This window comes from Lissotriton vulgaris, chromosome 6, assembly GCF_964263255.1.
Source record: "Lissotriton vulgaris chromosome 6, aLisVul1.2, whole genome shotgun sequence".
Classification (NCBI taxonomy): Eukaryota; Metazoa; Chordata; class Amphibia; order Caudata; family Salamandridae; genus Lissotriton; species Lissotriton vulgaris.
This window is the reverse complement of record NC_141694.1, coordinates 649,111,193-649,132,982: the sequence shown is the minus strand read 5'-3', so window position 1 is coordinate 649,132,982 and position 21,790 is coordinate 649,111,193. Positions and strand designations below refer to the sequence as shown.

The 21,790-nt window shown below is 48.9% G+C and overlaps 1 protein-coding gene across 1 annotated transcript in view; it reads right to left on the bottom strand.

Moving 5' to 3' along the window:
* MDN1 (midasin AAA ATPase 1) overlaps window positions 1-21,790 on the bottom strand; it is a 2,142,100-nt gene that overhangs the window by 1,512,756 nt on the left and 607,554 nt on the right. Inside the window, exon 36 of the mRNA XM_086926648.1 lies at window positions 18,752-18,960. Within this exon, the coding sequence (XP_086782774.1) occupies window positions 18,752-18,960 (209 nt within the window). The remainder of the gene's footprint in view (window positions 1-18,751; window positions 18,961-21,790) is intronic.

Sequence of the window (21,790 nt, the reverse complement as noted above, 5' to 3'; positions counted from 1 at the left end):
TAGTGTCTCCGGGGGAAGCTTGACCGAAGCAGAGCTCACTGACAGGAGGGAAATGAGGCAAATAAAATGGGAGTTGGCTAAGCTGGAGCAGGAGAAGGAAGAGCGGAGGATGGCTCATGAATTCAGGTTGAAAGAGTTAGAACTCCAGACCCTGCAACGGGGATCCTCTCCTGTTATGAATGGTGGCAGCGAATCCAGAGAAACAGCCAGGGAGTCCAGACCCTATTTGCCTAAAGACCTCATTGCTAGCTATAGTCAAGGGGATGATATAGCCAAATGGTTGGCTGCCTATGAGGTCTCCTTAAGAGCCCATGGGGTGCAGGAGAAGCACTGGGGGGGGGGGGGGGGGGGGGGGGGGGGGGTGGGTTGTACAAGTACATGCCTCCTACTGGTCGGGACACCTTGCTAGCCTTGGAACCAGAGGAGCAGACCAACTACCCCACCATGAGCTAGCATTGATCAGGAAGTTTGGGTTAACCCCAGAGAGATATCGCCAGAAGTTCAGGGGGAGCCACAAGCTGAGCACCCAGAACTGGGTGAACTTCCTTGATTATGCAAGAAAGGCATTGGAGGGCTGGGTAAAGGGCAGTGAGGTGAAGGATTATGAGGGGTTGTATGATCTATTTTTGAAAGAGCACCTACTCGAGAAATGCTTTCCCGAGCTGCGCCAACACCTGGTGGACAGCAAGCTGACCAACCCCCGGAAGCTTGCAGAGGAGGCGGACATCTGGGCAAGTACCCGTGTGTCCTCAAAGGGGACTGGAGGGGATTCCCAAAAGGCCGGACAGGGCGCCCCCCAGAAGAAGGAGGGGGGAGATAAAAAGCAGGAGTTCTCTAAAGGTCCCCAAAACTATTTTCAGGGAAAGGGAACAGGTTCCACTCCTAAGGCTACCCCTCCCAGAAACCCTAATCCTGGCCAAAGCCAGCAGCCAAGGGTTCTCCACTGCTTTGAGTGTGGTGGTGTTGGACATTATAAGGGAGATGTCAGATGCCCAAAGAGACCACCCCCTCCCACCGGAGGAAAACCACCGGGAGTAGCTAGTGTAGCGCTCGGGGAGGAGTTGCCCTTAGATAAGGGGGGTGAGTGGACGGGTGTCACCTTAGTGTCCCTGGGAGAACGGGAGATGGTTCCTAAGATCCAGGTGCCCCCAAATACTGCTAAGTATGGGCAATGGGTCACCATCAATGGCCAGAGAGGGGAGGCTCTGAGAGATACAGGAGCCAGTATGACTATGGTGAGAAGTCAACTGGTGTCTCCAGAGCAGGTGATTCCCCATGTACGCCACCCCGCCGCGATGGCGGACGGCAGAATGGGCCACTATCCCGTGGCTGAGGTTCCCTTTGAGTGGGAAGGGGTTGCAGGTTCACTTCGAGTTGCCATAAGCCCTGCCGTGCCAGTTGATTGTCTGCTGGGGAATGATATGGAACACAATGCTTGGAGAGAGGTGGAATACCGGACGCACTCTGCGATGCTGGGTACACCTGACTGGGCCTGTGTGAGCACAAGGTCTGCGACTGCCCGGAGAGGGAGTTCACCTGGGTTGGAGCCTGGAACAATGGCCCAACCCGCTGCCAAAAAGGGACAGACCCGAATACAGGAAGAGCCTGCTTCGGCTTCCACACCCCATGTGACAGATCGGCCACCAGCGGTGGTGGACCAGGAGTCCGTGGAGGGGGAAGTAGTCTCTCTGGAGGACCTGCCCATCCCTGCTGAGTGGCATGTGGAGGGAGGGCCTACCAGAGAGGAGTTCTGTAAGGGCCAGAAGGAGTGCCCTACCCTTGAGGGACTGAGGCGACAGGCTGACGCCCAGGCAGCAGGGGACGTTGCGGGACACTACCATATTTACTGGGAGGATGAACTCCTCTACAGTGAACCCAAGGTACCCTTACCTGGTTCATCAAGGGCCTTGGTAGTCCCGCAACGGTACCAAACCTTTCTGCTGGAATTGGCTCATGCAATACCCTTGGCAGGACACTTAGGTCAGGACAAGACCTTTGCTCGGCTTGTCCCCCACTTTTACTGGCCTCAGATGAAAGTGGCGTCCAACACTTACTGTCGGACATGTGTATCCTGCCAGGCCAGTGGGAAAACAGGGGTGAAGCTGAAAGCTCCCCTGGAACCACTTCCAGTCGTTGGCACCCCCTTTGAAAGGGTGGGCATCGACATTGTATGGCCCTTGGATCCACCAACAACAGCTGGTCACAGGTTCATCCTGGTTCTGGTGGATCATGCTACACGGTACCCAGAGGCAATTCCTCTGAGGACAGTCACTGCACCTGTAGTGGCTAAGGCCCTAATGGGGATCTTTACCCGAGTGGGTTTCCCCAAGGAAGTTGTGTCTGACAGGGGAACCAACTTTATGTCAGCGTACATGCGGGCAATGTGGAAGGAGTGTGGAGTGACCTACCGGTTCACCACCCCCTATCACCCCCAGTCGAATGGACTGGTCGAGAGGTTCAACAAAACCTTGAAGGGATGATCAGAAGTCTGCCTGAAAGCCTGCGGAGGAAATGGGAAGTCCTCCTACCCTGTTTGCTGTTCTCCTACAGGGAAGTGCCACAGAAGGGGGTGGGCTTCAGCCCCTTCGAACTTCTGTATGGGCACCCTGTACGCGGTCCTCTCAGCCTGGTGAAGGATGGATGGGAAAAGTCTCCCAGGAAACCCCCCCAGGATGTGGTGAGCTACATGCTGGCCTTCAGGAGCCAAATGGCAAAGTTGTGGAAGCAGGCTTCTGACAACTTGGAGGCCAGCCAGGCAGTGATGAAAGAGTGGTATGACCACAAAGCTCACCGGGTGGAATTGGAGCCTGGCCAGAAAGTGTGGGTGATGGAGCCTGGAGAGCTTAGTGCCCTCCAGGATCGCTGGACAGGCCCCTTTGAGGTGTTGGAGAAGAAGGGTAAGGCCACATACCTGGTGGACCTTAAGACCCCTCGGCAGCCCCTGCGGGTGCTCCATGCCAACCGACTCAAACCCCACCATGAGAGGCCCAAAGTCATCTTAATGATGGTGACTGATGGGGGAGAGGAAGCGGAAAGCGAACCTCTCCCAGACTTGTTCTCGTCTCAAGAAAAGGATGGGTCAGTGGAGGGAGTGATTCTCTCTCCCACCCTAACTCCTGAACAGCGGGAAGACTGTCGCCAGATACTGGAGCAGTACTCTACGTTGTTCTCCCTTGTCCCGGGAAGGACTCACCTGTGTACCCATGATGTGGACACAGGGGACAGCCCACCAGTGAAGTCAAAGACCTACCGGCTGTCCGACAAGGTGAAGGCTAGCATCCATGGAGAGGTTGCCAAGATGCTAGAGCTAGGAGTTATAGAACCTTCCAACGGCCCCTGGTCCAGTCCGGTGGTGCTAGTGCCAAAAGCCGCTCCACCAGGCACCACGCCAGAACTGAGGTTCTGTGTGGATTACCGGGGACTGAACTCAGCTACAAAAACTGATGCCCATCCGATCCCTAGGGCGGATGAATTAATTGACCGGCTAGGAGCTGCCCTATATCTCAGTACCTTTGACCTCACTTCAGGGTACTGGCAGATCTCCTTGACAGATGGAGCAAAGGAAAGGTCAGCCTTCTCCACGCCTGAGGGACACTTCCAATTATGCGTGATGCCCTTTGGGCTCAAGAATGCCTCTGCCACTTTTCAGCGGCTGGTGAATCAGGTCCTCTCCGGAATGGAGGGTTTCTCCGCTGCTTATCTGGATGACATTGCTGTCTTCAGTAGCAGTTGGGAGGACCATTTGCAACATTTGCAAGCAGTTCTCCAGGCCCTGAAACAAGCTGGATTGACAATCAAGGCCAGCAAATGTCAGATTGGGCAGGGGTCGGTTGTGTACCTTCGACACTTTGTGGGTAGGGGGACAGTGCAGCCCCTGCAGGCAAAGATTGAGGCAATCATGGCCTGGGAACCCCCCGAGAGACAGACTGAGGTCCGAGCTTTCCTGGGCCTCACAGGCTACTACCGTCGCTTTGTGAAGGGGTATGGCACTATTGTAGCGCCCCTCACAGAGCTCACCTCAAAGAAACAACCTCGACGGGTAGTTTGGACGGAAGCTTGTCAGCAAGCTTTTGAAAAACTGAAGCAGGCAATGTGTGCGGCACCGGTCCTGAGGGCCCCAGACTTCTCCAAGGAGTTCATTGTCCAGACAGATGCATCGGAACATGGCATTGGGGCAGTGTTATCGCAACTGAATGAGGAGGGCCTGGATCAGCCTGTAGTCTTCCTATCCAGGAGACTGCTTCCCCGGGAACAGAAGTGGAGTGCAATTGAGAGGGAAGCTTTTGCGGTGGTGTGGGCTCTGAAGAAGCTGCGGCCATACCCGTTTGGCTCGCACTTCCTGGTTCAGACTGACCACCGACCCCTTCGTTGGCTAATGCAGATGAAGGGGGAGAATCCCAAGCTGTTGAGATGGTCCATCTCCCTACAGGGAATGGACTTCCGGGTGGAACATCGGCCCGGAGTAGACCACGCCAATGCAGACGGTCTCTCTAGGTATTTCCGCCTTAGTGAAGAGGACTCCCAAGGGGTTGGGTAGTTCTCCCCACTTTCAGCTGGGGGGACGCGTGTTAGACCTGTCTGGCCTTTTGCGTAGTCCCTCCAATTTATTATTTATTTTGTCCCCTTTTTGCCCCTCATGCCTTTGTTTTATTTTGGTGTCCACTAAATTTTTATGGTGTTGGTCTGGGGGATACGTGCTTTTTCACCATCATAGTTTTTCCCCTCAGGCCTAAATGCCTTTCTTGACAGGAATTCCCTTGGAGTCACAAAATGGTGGCTACCAACTGTCACAGCTGTCATACCTGGAACTGACCCATAGGATAGTGTAGGGCATTCCAGAACCTTCTGGTCCCTTCTGGACCTCTGAGGGTCAGCCTATAAAAGGCGGAATGCTGGGCGACCATTTTGTCTTTCCAGAGGAGGCTAGCTGGAGTTAAGGCTGTAGCATAAGGCGAGGGTAGGACCATCAGAGGGTTGACCTCCCAGTGTAGGGACGCTCCTTACTGTTGCACCACCCTTCTCCCCTTGTAGTTGCTGACCTGACCCTGCTGGGGAAGATCCTGGAGACCCTGGGCACCGGTTTCATCTGGTCTCAGAAGGAAGAGTGGGTGAGGGAGCTTGTAAGGAGTGAGGCCCCATCCACTGGACAGTGAAGGAAAAGGGAAGGACCAACTAGCCCTTCCAATCGACCCCCTTCCCCTTTTCATTCCTCCCTCCTCTGGCATATCCCCGCGAGTGGGTCAGATCCAACTGGGGTTCTTCAAGGGAGTAATCCAGCTCCAGAAAACGTCAACCGGGATAGAGCCACCAAGCAACCCGACTCCTGACTCACTCCTTACCCCCATAAGGTCAACTTCTAGCGGGCGCCGAGGGAGACTACCACGTCCCTGCCGAGTGCCTCCTGTGTTCCTCTTCAAGCAGTTCATCGGCTTTTGGTGGCAGAGAGGCTCGGGGAAGCCGCCGAGCAGTGGTGTTCTGGTTCCACTTCTGCGCGGAAGAGAGAGAGAAGCGTCTCTCCCTGGCACCGGCGCAGCGGAGGCTGGACTGGTAGGAGTGTCCTTGGGGAGAAGCAGCCTGTGGCGCCAGCACTGAAGAGAGAGGTGGCGTCATTGCGCGACTCCTGCGCAGGACAGGAAGAGTAGTGCTTCCGTCAGCCCACACAAAGGTGAGGTGAGGGGAAGCGCCGAAGTAGACTGAGGTGTACTTTTCCGCTGTAGTTCAACTGGAGGAGCGGCCGTCCGAGGACGTGGGCGAAGTCCTCCCTACCACCGGCGGCTCTGAGGCCCGTGGTATCTGAGGAAGAAGACTGAACCCTCCTGTTAGCGGAGCCCTCCCACCGGCTAAAGCCGGCCAGTGAATGAAATAGGTGAGGAGAGGGAGGGGAAGCAACGGAAGTAATCAGCATCCCATTTGGAACTGGTTAGAGTGGAGACTCTCCCAAAAAGCTTGGAGTGGGGAGAACTTAAGAACAGCGACTAAGCTGCCCTCATTTACCCAGGCCTATAAGGAGTTGGCTCTAGATAACAGTCTGTGTTTGAGGAAGGATGGTCGCACTTTCTCTGTGAAACCCTGGGCTAACAGTTGAAGGTTGATTTAGATTCTTGAAATAACTGTCAGAAGTGTCTAAAGTTGCTGGATAGCCCTATTTACAGGCAGAAGGAGGAAAAGTTAGAGTTGAGAAGCTGTCTATGCTAGTCTGTACCTGTGAAGGATCTAAACCAAGAAAATATTCCTTGGAATGTGTTAAGCTCAAACAGAGAAGCCAAGTCTAACTAAATTCAGAGGAGTGCAGACACTGCTTCTTAGAGATCAAAGTGTTGTGTTGTTAAGCAGGGAAGTTGAATAGTGACATATCTTGGCAACTGTGAAGACATTTATAATTCTACTGTTTGAATGTAATGTGTTGAACTGTATCTTCTAAAGACAAGAGAGCAGAGAATATTTTTATAAAACAGCTCATATTTTTACACAAAGATTGGTGTAGCGTCATTTTTGAGTGAAATTGCATTGAATTACTGCGGGGTGGTTTGCAACCTTTACACATGTGCCTTAGATCACGATTGCCTTGCCTAGGCCAGGCTACCCTAGGTGACCTGACATCATTAGGTTCCAACAAAGAGTAATTTCGAAGGTTTCCTTTTTGAGTAAACATTCAGAAGTATGAGGTCTAGAATCAGTATAAATCCCCCGTCATTCTTGAGAACCAGAAGAATAAATTGTTTATCTTTGATAAAGCTCTTTCTGGTTTCTGATTCCTTACCTCAAAATAATCCTGAGGCACCAGACTGTATCCGGAGAAGTTTATAGCAGGCGCCCTACACATAGACAGGAGGCATTACAGGTTCCATGCTCACTTCATACAGCCTTGGAAGTGACAGAACGAAGATGTTTTTAAGCACCACTCACATGCACAGATGTCTGTTTCCTGTCTCTTCCATTTCCACACCCTCAGAGAAAGAGTGCGAACAATTATTGGTAACAGTGTGCGGAGTACTAACTTGGAACATTTTTCGAAATATAAAAGTGGCCACTCCAAAGAGCAGGAACGTGGGAGGGCAGTGAGGAATCTGCGATTAGATAGTGGATTTAACAGAAAAAGCATTACCAAAGGAAGGTAACTTTTTCTTCTGATAGCTACTTCTTACAGCAGATTCATCAAGTTAAAATAGATACAAAAGCATTATCTCATCAAGGTGGAGGGCCTGTTGAGTGGGCTCAGAATAAAATAAAAACTCTTGTAGAACTGAGCAGGCAAAGTGTACATCTCACCAGACAGGTCTATCAAGGAAGTACTTATTATTTTATTTTAGTGTTTTATAGAGCGCGAACTTGACCTGTGAGGGTATCAGAGCGCTTTACAGGTTCATAGCGTAATGTAACAAAGACGGTTATCAGAGGGTTATACAGAGTCAAGGGTCAAAGGTAGGCAGGGGGTCAAAGGGGAGTGTGTAAAGGAGGGAGGGGGCGAAAGCTGAACATAGGAACAGTTTTCAGAAAAGAAGGTTGTGCATTAGGGAGGAGGTTGCAGGAAATGCTTTTCGTTAAGGGACTGACAGGAAAGGAATACTATACCACAGTGTACTTTACAGAGTAAAGGAACATACAATAGAGCAGGATATCACAAGGGTATTAAGTCTCTCGGTGGCTGTGGAGCGGGTTAGCCAAGGAATTTACCCATGAGGAAGGATTTAGCCTCTTTTTTGAAGTGTGCCAGGGAGTGGATACTTCTGATGTCCGGCAGGAAGGAGTTCCATATTCTTGGAGCGGTCCCGGTGAAAGCCCGGTTGTAGGTTTTGTTTTCATAAAACGTGCAGGCCGGAGTAGGAAGGTATTTGCCGATCGTGAGTTTCTGCTCCCTCCGGATATCACAAGTTTCTATGCTAGATACGCCCGGGAGTTGGAGTGTAAGGCCTTGTGCGTGATGCATGCCATCTTGAAGTGAATCCTCGCCTCTAGGGGAAGCCAGTTCAACGCTTTCAGGTGAGGGGTGATGTGATCGAATTTTCTAGAGCCAGCGAGTAGTCTGGCGGCTGCGTTGAGGCAGGCTTTTAAGGGTGCCAGAGTGACCTTGGGTAAACCGGAGAGGGTGGAGCAACCGTATTCCAGCCGAGAGATAACTAACGATTGGACTGCTAGTTTTAGGTCGTGAGCGGCTAGAAAGGGTTTCAGTTTCCATAGGTAGCTCAGGTGGAATCTGGCAGATTTGTCCATTGCGTTGTGTTTTCTCATGTTTAGGTTGTAATCCAAGGTGATGCCCAGTGATTTGGCAGAGTCCACAATAGTGGGGGAACAGTTTAAGGCTGTGATAGCTCTGGTCCAAGTCTGTATCTCAGAGCTGCTCTTGGGCGGAGAGATTAGGGGGAACTCCGTTTTATTAGCATTGAGCTTGAGTTGGTTTGAAGCGAGCCATCGGACGGTCAGATTCAAGGCATCGTTCAGGGTGAGGATCTCTGCAAGAGATGAGATTTTTATGTAGATCTGAGTATCATCAGAGTACATATGGAGGGAGATATTTGCATTGCGAAGGATTTCGGCCAGGGGTTCCAAATAGAGATTAAAAAGTGTGGGGGACAACGTTGAACCTTGAGGGACTCCCACCGTGACCACGGAGGAGGAGGAGAGTTCACCATTGATTAGGAATCTTTGAGATCGGTTTTGGAGGTAGGAGCAAAACCAAGCAAGTACAGTGCCATCTAAACCCATCCTAAGTTTGAGGCGTTCGAGTAGCATCTCGTGGTTGACAATGTTGAAGGCTGAGGATAGATCAAGGAGGATTAGGAGACAAGTTTTGTTTTGGTCCAGGGCTTGAAGAGCATCATAGACAATGTGGAGCATGGTGGTTTCAGTGCTATGTCCCGGTCTGAAGCCGGATTGGCAGTCATCGAGTAGGTGGAAGTTGATGATGTGGTTACTTAGTTGTATATGAAAACACACTAAATATTTGCAGCACGGCCTCTCTGAAGGCCTTGATCTGCTGCAGGATCTACAAATTCAGGAAATTCTGGTGAATCAGGACCAACTGAGGAACTGATTCTGTGGCTGGAGACTTCAAACGAGTGTGACTTACTTCTTCAAACCCTCATGCCTTTTCCTATCACACAACTTTGAGTCGTGTTTGGAGCTGAGGCAGATCTATGACCATTATCTGCTTCCTGTATTCGTGGCACAGCTTGAACACTGTAGTTTTCAGTGGGGAGACTGTTTTCCATCACACTGTGGCCAAAATGTATAGTTGGTACAGAATTGACAAAGCTGGGAGTGGAGCACCGGCTCCACATTGGAATACAAAAAGAAACTGCCAACAGTGTGCAGGGGTCACTGTAATATGCAGCTGTGCTCTGTCACTTCTGAGGAGGTATTGAATCAGCGGTGAGCAGCACAACAAAACCTATTGGCACACAGGAGCACTGCTACAACATTCTCCTGATCCAGTCTGGCATATGAATGATATTCTAGGGTCAGGAACCCATAGATAGGATAATTAGTAAGAATGTTCTGGGAGTAACATCTCAGCCCTATTTCAGCCGTTAGATTAGAAACATCATCACTTCATTTGGCAGAAACGTGGCATGCTCTGGAGACACCTATGATCAATCTGGGGGGATGTGGTGAGGTGTCTACAAACTGAAGGGGATAAATAACTAATAATTTGAAGCAGATCTTGATCTAGTGCAATGAATTGCCAGCAAGGTAGGTGTTGGACTTGGCCCTTTTGGCAGGTTCACCCCTGAACATTTGGCCTTTTAATGTTACATAATTATAGTGATTTCTGGTCTCTGCACACTTTGACACTGTGTCCCAGTGTAAAGTGCATGAGCTCTCTGAGTGCGTGGGTGAGATTGGCCTGCCCTACCATAGGAATGCATGGGGGGTGTGTCTGTTTATGGTAGTTCCTGATGGGTGGGGAGTGCAGGGTCGAGTTTGGTATGTGCGGACTCGTGTGATTAAATGCTGCGCAATGATGTGCGTGGATTTATTGTGTCTAGTGTGTAAGTGCCACTTCTAAAAGTTGGCATGTCTGTGCAGTTAATGTGAATGGTCTGTCTGTCTGGCTGGAGCTGGCTGGTGTGCCTGGCTCCAGGAGTCAGGATAGGTCTGCCCCGGTGGTGAATGGAGAGATCTGCATGTTAATGGGAGGGAGAAGTGCACCTAGGACCTGAATAGGGCTGGGCCTTCCCTCCACAATGCTGGCTCCACCCGCTGTGGTGTGTCTGATGTCCCTGGCCTGTCCTGTGAATAGGGAGAGGGGCTGAGCAAAACAAAGTGCTCAAGAACCAGTTGCATTTGGTTCGCCCCTTGCCTACACCTTTGACAACAAAGGATTTCTGTGTATAGTGACCTCATGTAAAATGTTCTTGTTCCTGACTTGAATCTACCATGGGCGTGCTGCTGCTGGGGCCCAGGGGAAGCCTTGCCTCCCTGGGCCCTGCCCAGCCCCTGGATGCCTGGAGTTCTGGCTTGGATCCTAACAGGAGGGGGATTGCTGCTAGTGGGGCCCAGGAGGGACCACCATGGGGGCTGTCTCCTTGCTGGAGTGCCCTGTGTGCTGGCCCCTGGGCCCTGCATTGCCCCTCCTGATGCCCAGGACCTCTGGGACCCCTTTTTGCTTTAGGGGGGTCCTTCTTTGGGGCCTTTGTAGTTGCTGTGCCCCCAGCGCCTTGTGGGCGCTTTATCCTTCATGTATGGGCAGAGCGCTGTCGTTTTCCCTCGGGGGGAAGCATTCCTGCCGTTTTGTTGCCCGTATTTATGGTTGCACTGCGGGTGCCCAGCCCGCTTATTTAATTACTTGCAGGTGCCACCCTGCATTCAGCCTGCATATTTGTTACTGCCCCGTGCGCAGGTGCCCACCCTGCGTTTTCAGTTTCATTTAATAATTAACTCAAAGGAGCCTACCCCTCATTGCGACTGAATTCACTGTCGCGGCCCGCGCGGCCGTACAGGAAGTCAGGCAGCCATCTACCTGGCGGCGGGCGGGACTTCCGGTTCCAGAGAGTAAGTCCCGCGCACGCCCCGGCAGCCGGAAAGAGACAGGGAGAGCCTTGCGGGCTCCTTTGCATAAGTCCCGGTCCCGAGATAGGGGAGCGGGTGAAGACTTGGCGCCTGAGAAGGCGGGGCCCCCGGACGTAAGGGAGAGCCCCGCATACGGCCCCCATTGAAGAAGTCCCGGGTCCCGAGAGGGGGCCCGGGTGAAGGAGGGCAGCCTTTCGCTTTGCGGATGAGGCGCGAGGCACATTGCCGGTGCTTGCCCCTCCGCGCTGATCGCCTGGAGTCCCGCCTCTAAGAACAGCCAGGTGAGTAGGGCTCAGCAGGGGGAAGTGGTGTCATTCCCGCTCCCCGAGGGGGGCAGGCGGTGTTGGTGGTGCCGGAGCGAGGCACCAAGTTAGAGCAGCAGCCATCTGCCAGCGAGCCGCTCCACCGATTGAGGGTAATTAGTTCTTGAAGGGCCAGAGAGGCCCAGTGACAGTTCCAGGTCCCACCGTTGCCCCAGAGCCTAGATGGATCCAACCTGTGTTGTTTCAGAGCCCACGAGGCTCATACGTTGTTTTTGGGCACTGTTTATTAGAGCCCAGAGGAGTGCCAGGAGGAACGCTGGTGCCAGGCTCAGTTTCCCAGCTGCCCAGCACTTAGTGGGCAGCTGCACCGTTTAGGTTTTTCTTTCTAGGGAAATGTCTTTGGACTCAGGAGTAAATCGCACTCCTTCGCCCCTACCTTGGCCTTCCACAGCTGCGCAGCACTTAGTGCCAGCTGCAGTGTTTAGGCCCTGTTCATTTTTCTCAGCTGCCCAGCAAGTAGTGCCAGCTGCAACGTTTAGGTTTTGGCGCAGTAGCGCAACCTAGACCTTGATGTGATTTATGTGCTAATGCTTTGGGTGTTAGGAAATGTACTGTGTGTAGTATGTTTTGCGCACCCTGTGTTTGATGCCTCTGGATATGATGTAGACATAGGAGGTTGTTTTACCTGTTTAGGTTTATGTTAGGGAAATTATACTTCCCTGTGTGATTTACGCCCCTAGTGTAAGATTTTACTTAGGTGGTGAGGGTCTAATGTAGTTAGATTGATGGGGTACTGTGTATGATGGATTTCATTGCACAGACTGTTGCAAGTGCAGTGATTATCAGTGTTTACTGACTGTACGTTATATGACCTATTTTACTTGTGTGTTTTAGTACACCTTTATCAAGTTCACTTTGTGATGATCCTGACAGTGGTCCATGTGGCCCTGTCAGGTGTACATAATCCCTTGTAAATATTGCCTGTGACAGTTGGCACAATGTACATCCTGTGATTATTATTCTGATGTGTTGTGAAAATACAAAGGATAGTTTTGATATAACCTTGTGGGGAGTTCCTTTTGTTGGGGGCCTGGGATGCTGTTGCTGGTGGGTGCGTGTGCAAATGCTTTACACATTGCCTCCGGGATCAGCCTTACTGCTCGTGTCACGTTGCCAAGTGGGTGAGCAGGGGTTATCTTTGGAGTTTAACTCGCCCTAACTAGAGTGGTGGTTTCTGCCTGGCTGTGACGCAAGCCTCAGCCAACCAGAAATCCCATTTCTAACAGTAGGCAATGCTAAATTCTGCCAACTACTGATCTCAACATGAGACTGGAGGGCGAACTAAAGAAGTAAAAGACCAGGGCCCGCATGAGAAGATGAAGATGAGTGTTGATGTTGCCATTGGCCTCATCCTTTGGAACCTGATTTACCTCACCCAACGTAAAAAGTCTGAGGACTGCTGTGCCAGTAGAGAGGATTTTTGGTGGAGATATGCAGGACTGCTCACTATCCTCTGAACTTCCTGTATTACTGACGAAATTGTCGAGGAGGCAAAAGTAACCACAGTAAGAGGGCCACAGCTCTGCTGCCATTAAGTTTTAGTAAGGCTGCATCAGCCTTCTTGTCAAAGAGCCTAGATCCACCGAATGGCATGTCTATTGAGAAATACTGGACCTACCTGAGAATCCAGTGGAACACATCCAGGCTTATTGTTTAATAAGGATTCTGATGTCCATTGCACATGTATAAGAATCCGTAACGTCCAGTCCACAATGTAGAACATACTTTGCAGCATCCTGACAATCGTGAACTGTCTGTTATGTTGAAAAATACATCTAAAGCGCGTGTACATCACACGGTTTCTTGGGGCTGGGGTCTAGGAGGTCCCTGCCACTAAGTGATTCATTCAAATCTTGGTCCCCCCCCCCCCCCCCCCAATTTCTTGTGTTTACACGAAAGAGTAGCCAAGAGATTTAGTTGGGAAGACCTAAGATCCCGAGTGGGGATATATCCCTGGACCCAAATAGATGCAAATTCTGGGCAATTGCCATGAAGCGCTTTCGAGATGAGGCATCCCAACTTGAAAGCACTGCGTTCGACTACCAGGAGCCAATGTAACTTTTTCAAAGGGGGGAGGGGGGGGGGGGGGGCATCACGAAAAGAGACCATTAGCCAATGTACCAGGGACCTCCAAGGGAAGGCCCAGGAACAGGCAATAGGAAAAGATAACAGCAGTCAATGTACCAGGGACCTCCACCGAAAGCCCCAGGTACAGACTACGCAAAAAGGAGGCCAAGAGAGAAGAGCAACCCGGAGACTCAAAGGAGAAGAGCCGAAACGAAGGCAAGAGCCCTCCACCAGGAACACACAGGGTGAAGTGGGTGGCCGAACTCATCACAATCGAACCAAACAGAGACTCAGTAGTAAGGCGGGTGAAAGAGAAAAATATAGTCTCATAAGCTCCCGAAAAACCAGAAGCAGGGGCGCCAGGCCTCATTCCAAGGCCCTTGACCGTGGACCAGAAGAACCGGCAGACGCCGCCAGGTGCTAACCAGCAACCAGCCGGCAAACAAGAGGAGAATAAATAGGACGAACGAAGTAGTCAGCACAGGAAATAACCCTTCTGGACACCAGACAGAGGACCAGGCCAACTGCAAACCAGAGGCAGAACACTGCCCCACGCCGCAGCCGTCCAAGAAACGCACCAGCAGCATATTCCAGGAGCAATGGAATAACATCTCCCACTAAGATCCGGAGGATCAACAAACCACCTACTGAGGAGGAGGAGGACAAAGCCCCACAAGAAGACGCAGGATGGCTGAGTCTGCAAGAGCATTAAAACAGCAAGACCCCGTCAAAAGGGAGGTCAACAAGACGCTCCCTAATATGTTCGAGGAAAACAGCATCGCGTAGCCAAGCATGGCGACGGAGAGCCACAGAAGTGGCCATAGTTCCGGCCAATAGCATCGACAACATCGAAAGCCGCACGAAGAATATAAGTGGTCAACTCTTTACCATTCCACACATGGGCAGATCAGCACGGGCACCCTCATGAGAGACATGAGAAAGAAGGGAATCCACCGAGTCCACAGGCTAGAAGAAGCCCTGGTCAACACACACAAAGTGTTAAGCTCCCTCAAGGCAGCACTGGAAGAAGCGAAGACATTGCTTCCCCATGAAACTAACCACCGGGCCTCCTGAGACGGAGGGAACACCACCACAGACAAACACGGAAGGGTAGCATGCAGTAGAGCGCCTTGAGTAGAAGGGTGGAAAGAAAGACAGACCCGGTCATGCGGAGCAGAACGATGGCGGTGCAATAGTGCCTGAGGCTGCGGATCGCCGGTGGCAGGGGGAAGCCAAGGCCCCATAAGAGAATCATGGAGTGAGACCTAAAAAGGAAGGAACAACTCCCGTTCACCAGAGCCCTGGTGGAGAATCTCCAAGAGATTGTCTGCAGGAAATGGAGTGACAGGTTCACCCATCCTCAGAATACCAGCAGCCGTGGAAATAGTCCAAACAAAGGCAACACTGGCCTGAGTAGGACGCAGCGGAGGTGTAAGCAATTCCTCCGTAGGTGACTAAGCCGCCCTTTCCCAATTCCAGGGGCAAGAGGCCAGCACCGGCATAGAGGAGGATCCACCGAGGAATGAGTGACCAGAGGGGTCTCAGGGGAAGGAAAAAATGCCGGTGGAGAAGCCAGCCAGGAGCCAGGGAAAGAAGGGTTCAAAGATTTTGGCCGCGAGTATGGCGAAGAGCCTGCCCTAGAAGATGCCGGCGTAAAGGCAACTACACGGCGCTCCGTCTCCAGGGAGGAATGCATCCACAGATGACCGACCTCCAGAGACGAAGGGACTTCAGGAGACTAATCGAGAGCCCGGCGCGGTTCCGTGGAGGCCACCATCGGCGCCTGATCCGGCGGCAGGCGGTGACGGAGTGGCCACTTGTGGCGCCAGCTCGGCCCCAGACGGGGGAGCTGCCCGTGCCAAGGATCGAGGGGGACTATTCAATAAAGGAGCAGAGGCAATTAGCAACATGGGCTTCCAAGACTTTGGCTAAGAAGGGGAGCAATTAAATGGGACAATGGTTTGTAAGGGCTAGAGGATTTGCCCCTAATTTCTTCATAATAGGAACTAATTGACTAGGTCTTCGATGTCCAACTCTGACCTTGTACTTGGAGTCAATGTGCTCAGAGTTCTCCGGTCCACCTTACTCTACTGCAGGTTACAGCCTTTAAAATCCATTCTGCAGATTTTTGAACTGATTCCAGCTCTCTCTTGGGCTTCTCCCAGTCTAATGGATGCACCAATGCTTCCACTTGTACTTCAGCTGGAATATTCTTCACCACCACCACGTACGGACTGTGAATGAGGAGAACTCGCTCTGCCAATGGAGCTGAGCATTCCTTCACCTTTATGTCTCAGTCCCCTTTTTCTAGTCATTAGTCAGTGCTGGCTATGATTTTGGTGACACTAGCTCCTTATCTGCCACCAGCCTCGTATCGAGCGCCATGGTCTGCTAGAGTGGAACGAATGTTGAGGTACAGTTACTAAACTAAATGATGGGAATGAAGAGAGTTTCCTTCCAGTCCGTCTGTCTTGACAACATTATTTACAGAGGATGGAGAATATGTTTTGAGTTTGATTCCTGCACCATATAAGGCTTTCAGCATGGAACCAGTCGTTTTCCAACACCTCACTATCCAAAGAATGGATAAATTATGTTGGAAATCCCAAGGAGGAAGCAGCCTCCTTTGCAGAAGTGGTTCAGAGAGCGACAGACGTCTTAATTTACCACTCATCTCTGAGACTAAGACTTATCCTCTCATGGAGAGTTTGCAACCTTAATCTTTTTCGTCTGAGCTTCTGTTGCCTTTCATTGATGCCCTGACTTACTCGATCGGGGCTACTTGATCAAACCAACATTCAGTTTCAGCAGTGAATCGCCCACGCAAGGATTCACAGGCCACCAACAGGTGGACCAACATTTTTAACACAATATCCAACACTGAAACACTTGTAATATGTAGTACAGGCCTCCATTAGTAATGTAACCTGGAATTATGTTCCTTCCTCCACAATGGATAAAGACCAAAGAAGCATTTCTAGGGGGCAAAAGAATTTTCTTTTGCCAGTTTGGTGTTGCTTCCACTGAATGCTTGTTGTTTCACAAGCTATAGCAGACACCTACCTCCTTACTGGATAAAGTGAAAAAGAATTAGAGTTGGAGCAAAGAGTATTTTCTTCTCCCAGTGTGGTGTTGCTCCCACTGAATGCTATTTGGTTCTTGGTCTGTTACAGACACAGCCTTTGGTACATGGTATAAGGGGTTGCTTTCATTACCAGAGGACATTTGCAACTCCATCGCTCAAACAGTTAACATAAGATAACCTACCCCAGGAACAAGAGCATCCCGACATTGAGAAGTTTGACTTCACTTCTTGTGCTTCTTCCTTTACTTGTTTTTGGGCTTCACCTCAGACCTACCGAATGAGCATGACCCAGACTGGCCTTGCTTCTTCTAATAAATGATGCAAAGCCATCAAGCAACACATACTGTGCATCATAGTCATGCTTGGCTCCCATGCACCAGATTAACACAGCATATGAATTGAAATGGGTAGTGTTGGGAGTGACTTCGCTGCACACTGCCACAAGTTAAGTACTTGTGAATTTGGTGAAACACCAAAATCAGTAGGAACGGTGCATCAGAGTCGTGTCTTTGGGTGAGGAAAAAGAGGATATGACTTCATTGCTCATGGGCTACAACTTTATAGAACCCCATGGTATTATATCTTGATGCGGGGCAGAGTTGCAATACAGGATGACTGCACCACTTGTCGTGGGGGCTACTCCAAGAGTTTCTGGATCCAGTCGGGCACCTGTGAAGATTCACAAGGAGAAGAATAAGTTTGTTGATAGAACTTCACATTTAGACGTTACAACCTGGGAAAAACAAGACCTAAATGAAATTAAGAAATCCCAGCTGAAGTTGGGGTTGTGGAAGCATGGCCAAATCAAAAGTTTTACCCCACACATAGAAAGAAAGGTGGCTAGAGATTGTTGCAGAGACCAGGTCCAAGATGAGAAAGCAGCTGAAGTGAGATGAAAGGAAACTTGATAGAGTGTTTGATGAGATTGAAAACTGATCCTAAACCTGAACTAGAAAAATAAATATGCTAGCATAAGCTTTAATGTAATTCTGCGGCCCATGACAAGAAATCAGGCTACAGGCAAAAGTTCATGCGGACAATGTTTGTTTCAGAGGCTTGGTTTAGTGGCCTGTTTCCTTGTAAATACAAACCGAGAATTGGACACACCTCTTTTGGAGGACTGATTCACAGCGTTATGAGACTAAGGTTCAACAGCAAGCTGGTCTTTATTGTTAATGCAATTAGAGAGTTTTTTTTACCAAGCTGAGGATGCTAATTTGGAGGCCGGTTTCCACAAAAATAACAATACTTATATTATTCGCAATTCAGAGGATGGCAAATTGCCGTTGCACACCTCCATGCCAGAAAAGGGTTTTCTTGCTGATGGGGGGTCAAATAGGACAATTTGTTAAGAATTGATCATAACATTAGATTCCAGGATACTTTAGACAGAGGCAGGTTGTAAAATTCAATTAGTTATCGAGAGCATTTCATTCATCCTGGAGATACTTGAGGGAAGTGTTGAGAATTGATATTTAGTGAGACATTGAAAAATGATGCTCTAGAAACAAAAAAGAGGCTGAAAAGGGGACAGTGTCCAACCGTCTCAACACAGAGGGAAAGCCTTTACTCACAGACATGTTTAAAGATGGTACATTTGGTCTTGAAGTGGAGATTTTTTCAGAGCTGGTGTCTCAGAAACAAGAAAGGTCAGTAGTTTGTGTGTGAGGACAACATTTGTCAATGTAAGTTCCTCACATTTGCTTTGCAATTGGCACTTTGGTGTTTTACAAGCTTTTATTACTAATAGCCTTTTTTTTTAAAGAGAATAGTATGCCTTATTTTATAGGACAATATTCATTTTATGTCAAATGTCAGGGCGAGGTTGGCAGAACAGTTGGAAATTATTTAGTGGTTACAAAGCCAGTGAAGCAGGTTAACAGATAGAAGAAGACGTACTAGAAAATGGCTAAGAAATAAAGAGTTGGAAAGCGTCATGTACAGAAATAAGAAATACAAACTCTCAGTCACAATTAATGTTACGTCCATTGTTCCTGTAGATTATCAGTTCACATCTCTTATTTTTCTCCCCCAAAAGTGGATTTGGTACACACCCACGTTAAAGAATAATAGTAAAATAAATATTTTCTGGGACAAACAAATTCCTGCGACAAATCTTCAAATGATTAAAAATCTTCAGTCCTTTTTTGCCCACACTAAAACACAATATCTACAGAATCGCATTCTAGGTTACTTTTTTCAACCATCAATCGGGTCTAGAGGGGAAAAATAAGTTATGGAACAAACAATGGCAAATTCAGTATACCGTTTGCTCAGAGAGGTTGATGCGAACAAGCTTGTTTCCTGAAGACTTGGCTAAAGCAGCCACAAGGCTGGTCTTGCCCACACCAGGAGAACCCTCCAGCAGAACAGGCTTGTTCAGTTTCAAGGCTCGCAGCAGCCGCTGGGTGTTCATTGATGTGGTCCCTGCACTGAGATCATAATCTGTGCAATTATCTCCCTGAGACTTTGTACCTGCAAACAAAACAAATTATCAATGTCTGACTTGTGATTCTTGTAATCAACTGTTGACTTTCTTCAAAAAGTAATATAAACAATGATACCTGAATACCATGACGTCATGAATGGCAGAAAAGAAGAAAAAAACTATCACAATAGCATAAAGACAGAAAACTGATTATTTCACCTTTTAAGGTTTGTCACTGGATCGTGTAAGCATTCACAGCCACCCAATTTTATTGCCACTGAATATTAATCAGCTTTATTCTATGTTAGTTGATCCAAATGGAAATCATTTCCAGGTGAATAATACATGCTAAAGTGTTTTTAACACAAAAAGTAGAAACACTTTTTACAGTTACACACTGCTCTATCAAACTGAGTGCCCTCCAATCAAGATTCCAACACACATATACATATATATATATACATATACACACACACATATATATATATATATATATATATATATATATATACACATACATATATATATATATATATATATATATATATATATATATATACACGTACGTCTGTGAGCAAGGGCGGATGCCCGAAACGCGTCAGATTTTGTTAGGCTCAGCTTTTAAATAAACCTTTGTGCCTTCAATTACGCTGGATTTGTGTGGTTTTCCATGGTCGTGTGAAACGGAGCTCTGGGAGGCTGCAGCTGTTGCATATATATACGCATATATATACACATATATATACACACATATATACACACATATATACACATATATATACACACACACATATATATATATATACATACACACACACACACATATATATCTATACTAATATAATAAAGAGAGCCCAAACCTTTGAGGCGGGTAATCGCAGGAACCACAGCACCAATCACAACACACAATACAGCGTTGGAAAGGACAGTTGCAGCAGCAGGACATAGGCTATGCAGACGCCCACCATATACATTTAACAGGTAAAAGAACCGTGCCAGCAAAGTAGTTCCTTGTGGGCGTGTCTGCGTTGTGCTGTGGGCGTGACAAACACTGGGGGCGTGTGGTACGTTCCGCCCTTCATGCCATGTCTCATTGTGTGCTAATCCCACCCTGCTCCCTTTAAATACCCCTGCACCCCATAATCATAACCCACCCTTACTCCTTAAAATACCCCAACACCCTTAAACACTATCCCATCTCAACCCTATAAATATACCCTGTACCCGAAAACCCAAACCTACCCCTGAACCCTAAAAATACCCCTGTACCCCAAAACCCAAACCTATCCCTGAACCCTAAAAATACCACTGCACCCCAAAACCCAAACCTACCCCTGAACCCTAAAATACCCCTGTACCCCCAAACCTAGCCCTGAACCCTTAAAATACCCCTGTACCCCAAAACCCAAACCTACCCCTGAACCCTAAAATACCCCTGTACCCCCAAGCCTAGCCCTGAACCCTTAAAATACCCCTGTACCCCAAAACCCAAACCTAGCCCTGAACCCTAAAAATACACCTGTACCCCCAAACCTAGCCCTGAACCCTAAAAATACCCCTATACCTAGCCCTGAACCCTAAAAATACCCTTATACCCCCCCAAACCTAGCCCTGAACCCTAAAAATACCCCTGTACCCCATAACCCAAAACTATTTCTGAACCCTTAAAATACCCCAAAACATATACCCCTATACCCATACTTACCTTATCCAAACATAAAAAAAACATGCTTTTACCCTTCATGCATTCACAACGAATTTAGTTGTAAATGTATGCGTGGTAAAAGCATATAAAGTGTAATGCCATGCGTTATAATGGCATTGCGGCGTCATGGTACTTTCGTAATGAAAGTATGCGGAGTGATGGTATGCGGAAAGAAAGTTGCAGAATAATGGGTGTTTACCCTCCTCCGGTAAGTACATTGGTGGCACGGCGGCCTACATCTCCAGCAACATACTTTCACCACCCATTTAAAATATGCACAGATCTCTCTCATTTATGGCCAGCACCGACATACACTTTTAGACACACCTCCTGCCACAAGTTCTAGAATTGCGAACTTTAGAGCTGGGGAGCTACGTTCGAATCTCAGCATCAGCTCAACATCCTGTGATTCCAGGCAAATCGCTTTGTCTCCCCGTGCCTACCACAAATGAATGTGTTCTTCTGCAATGTAAATTGTGCTCATGCCATATTGTCGAGTTCGTGCTATATAATATTGCAAGGAAAAATAAAGTAGGGAAACTCTAGTTCACACACTACTGAACGCGAACTCTTAAGTGCATCAGCAGTGCACTGTGAATCTGAGCGTTTTACAGGCCTGTCACAGATGAGAAATGCTATCAAAACGAAATCCTACAAAACAATATAGAACTGGCCGGCAGCAATTTATACTCGGACAACGTCGGAACGGACTTCTAGTATATACACATATATATGCATACACCCATATATATGCATACACACATACACCCATATGAACAAGTTACTTACCTTCGGTAACGATATATCTGTAAGAAACATTAGTTAGTGTTAGATTCCTTACCTTAGAATATCCCCAGGCGTCAGTCTGGATCCGGAAACTTTTGCGTAGCAGTACCCTTGCGCGTCGGTAGGCGTCGTCTGCAGGCGTCTCCTGCGGCTCCGCGTCCGTCGTTGGCGTCGTGCGCCGTGATGACGTCGCTGGAGTATATAGACGCCGCCTCCGCGCGCTGACGTCAGTTCTTTGTACACAGCTTTTCCGCGCCAGAAGATGCAGAGCCATGAGAGAACCAACACTGGTGCCTTTTGAAACTAGGGCCCTGAAAGGGATGTCCTTAACCCTAGGTATCAGTTCGCAGAACGGGGAGGATGGGTGGGTTCGGTAAGGAATCTAA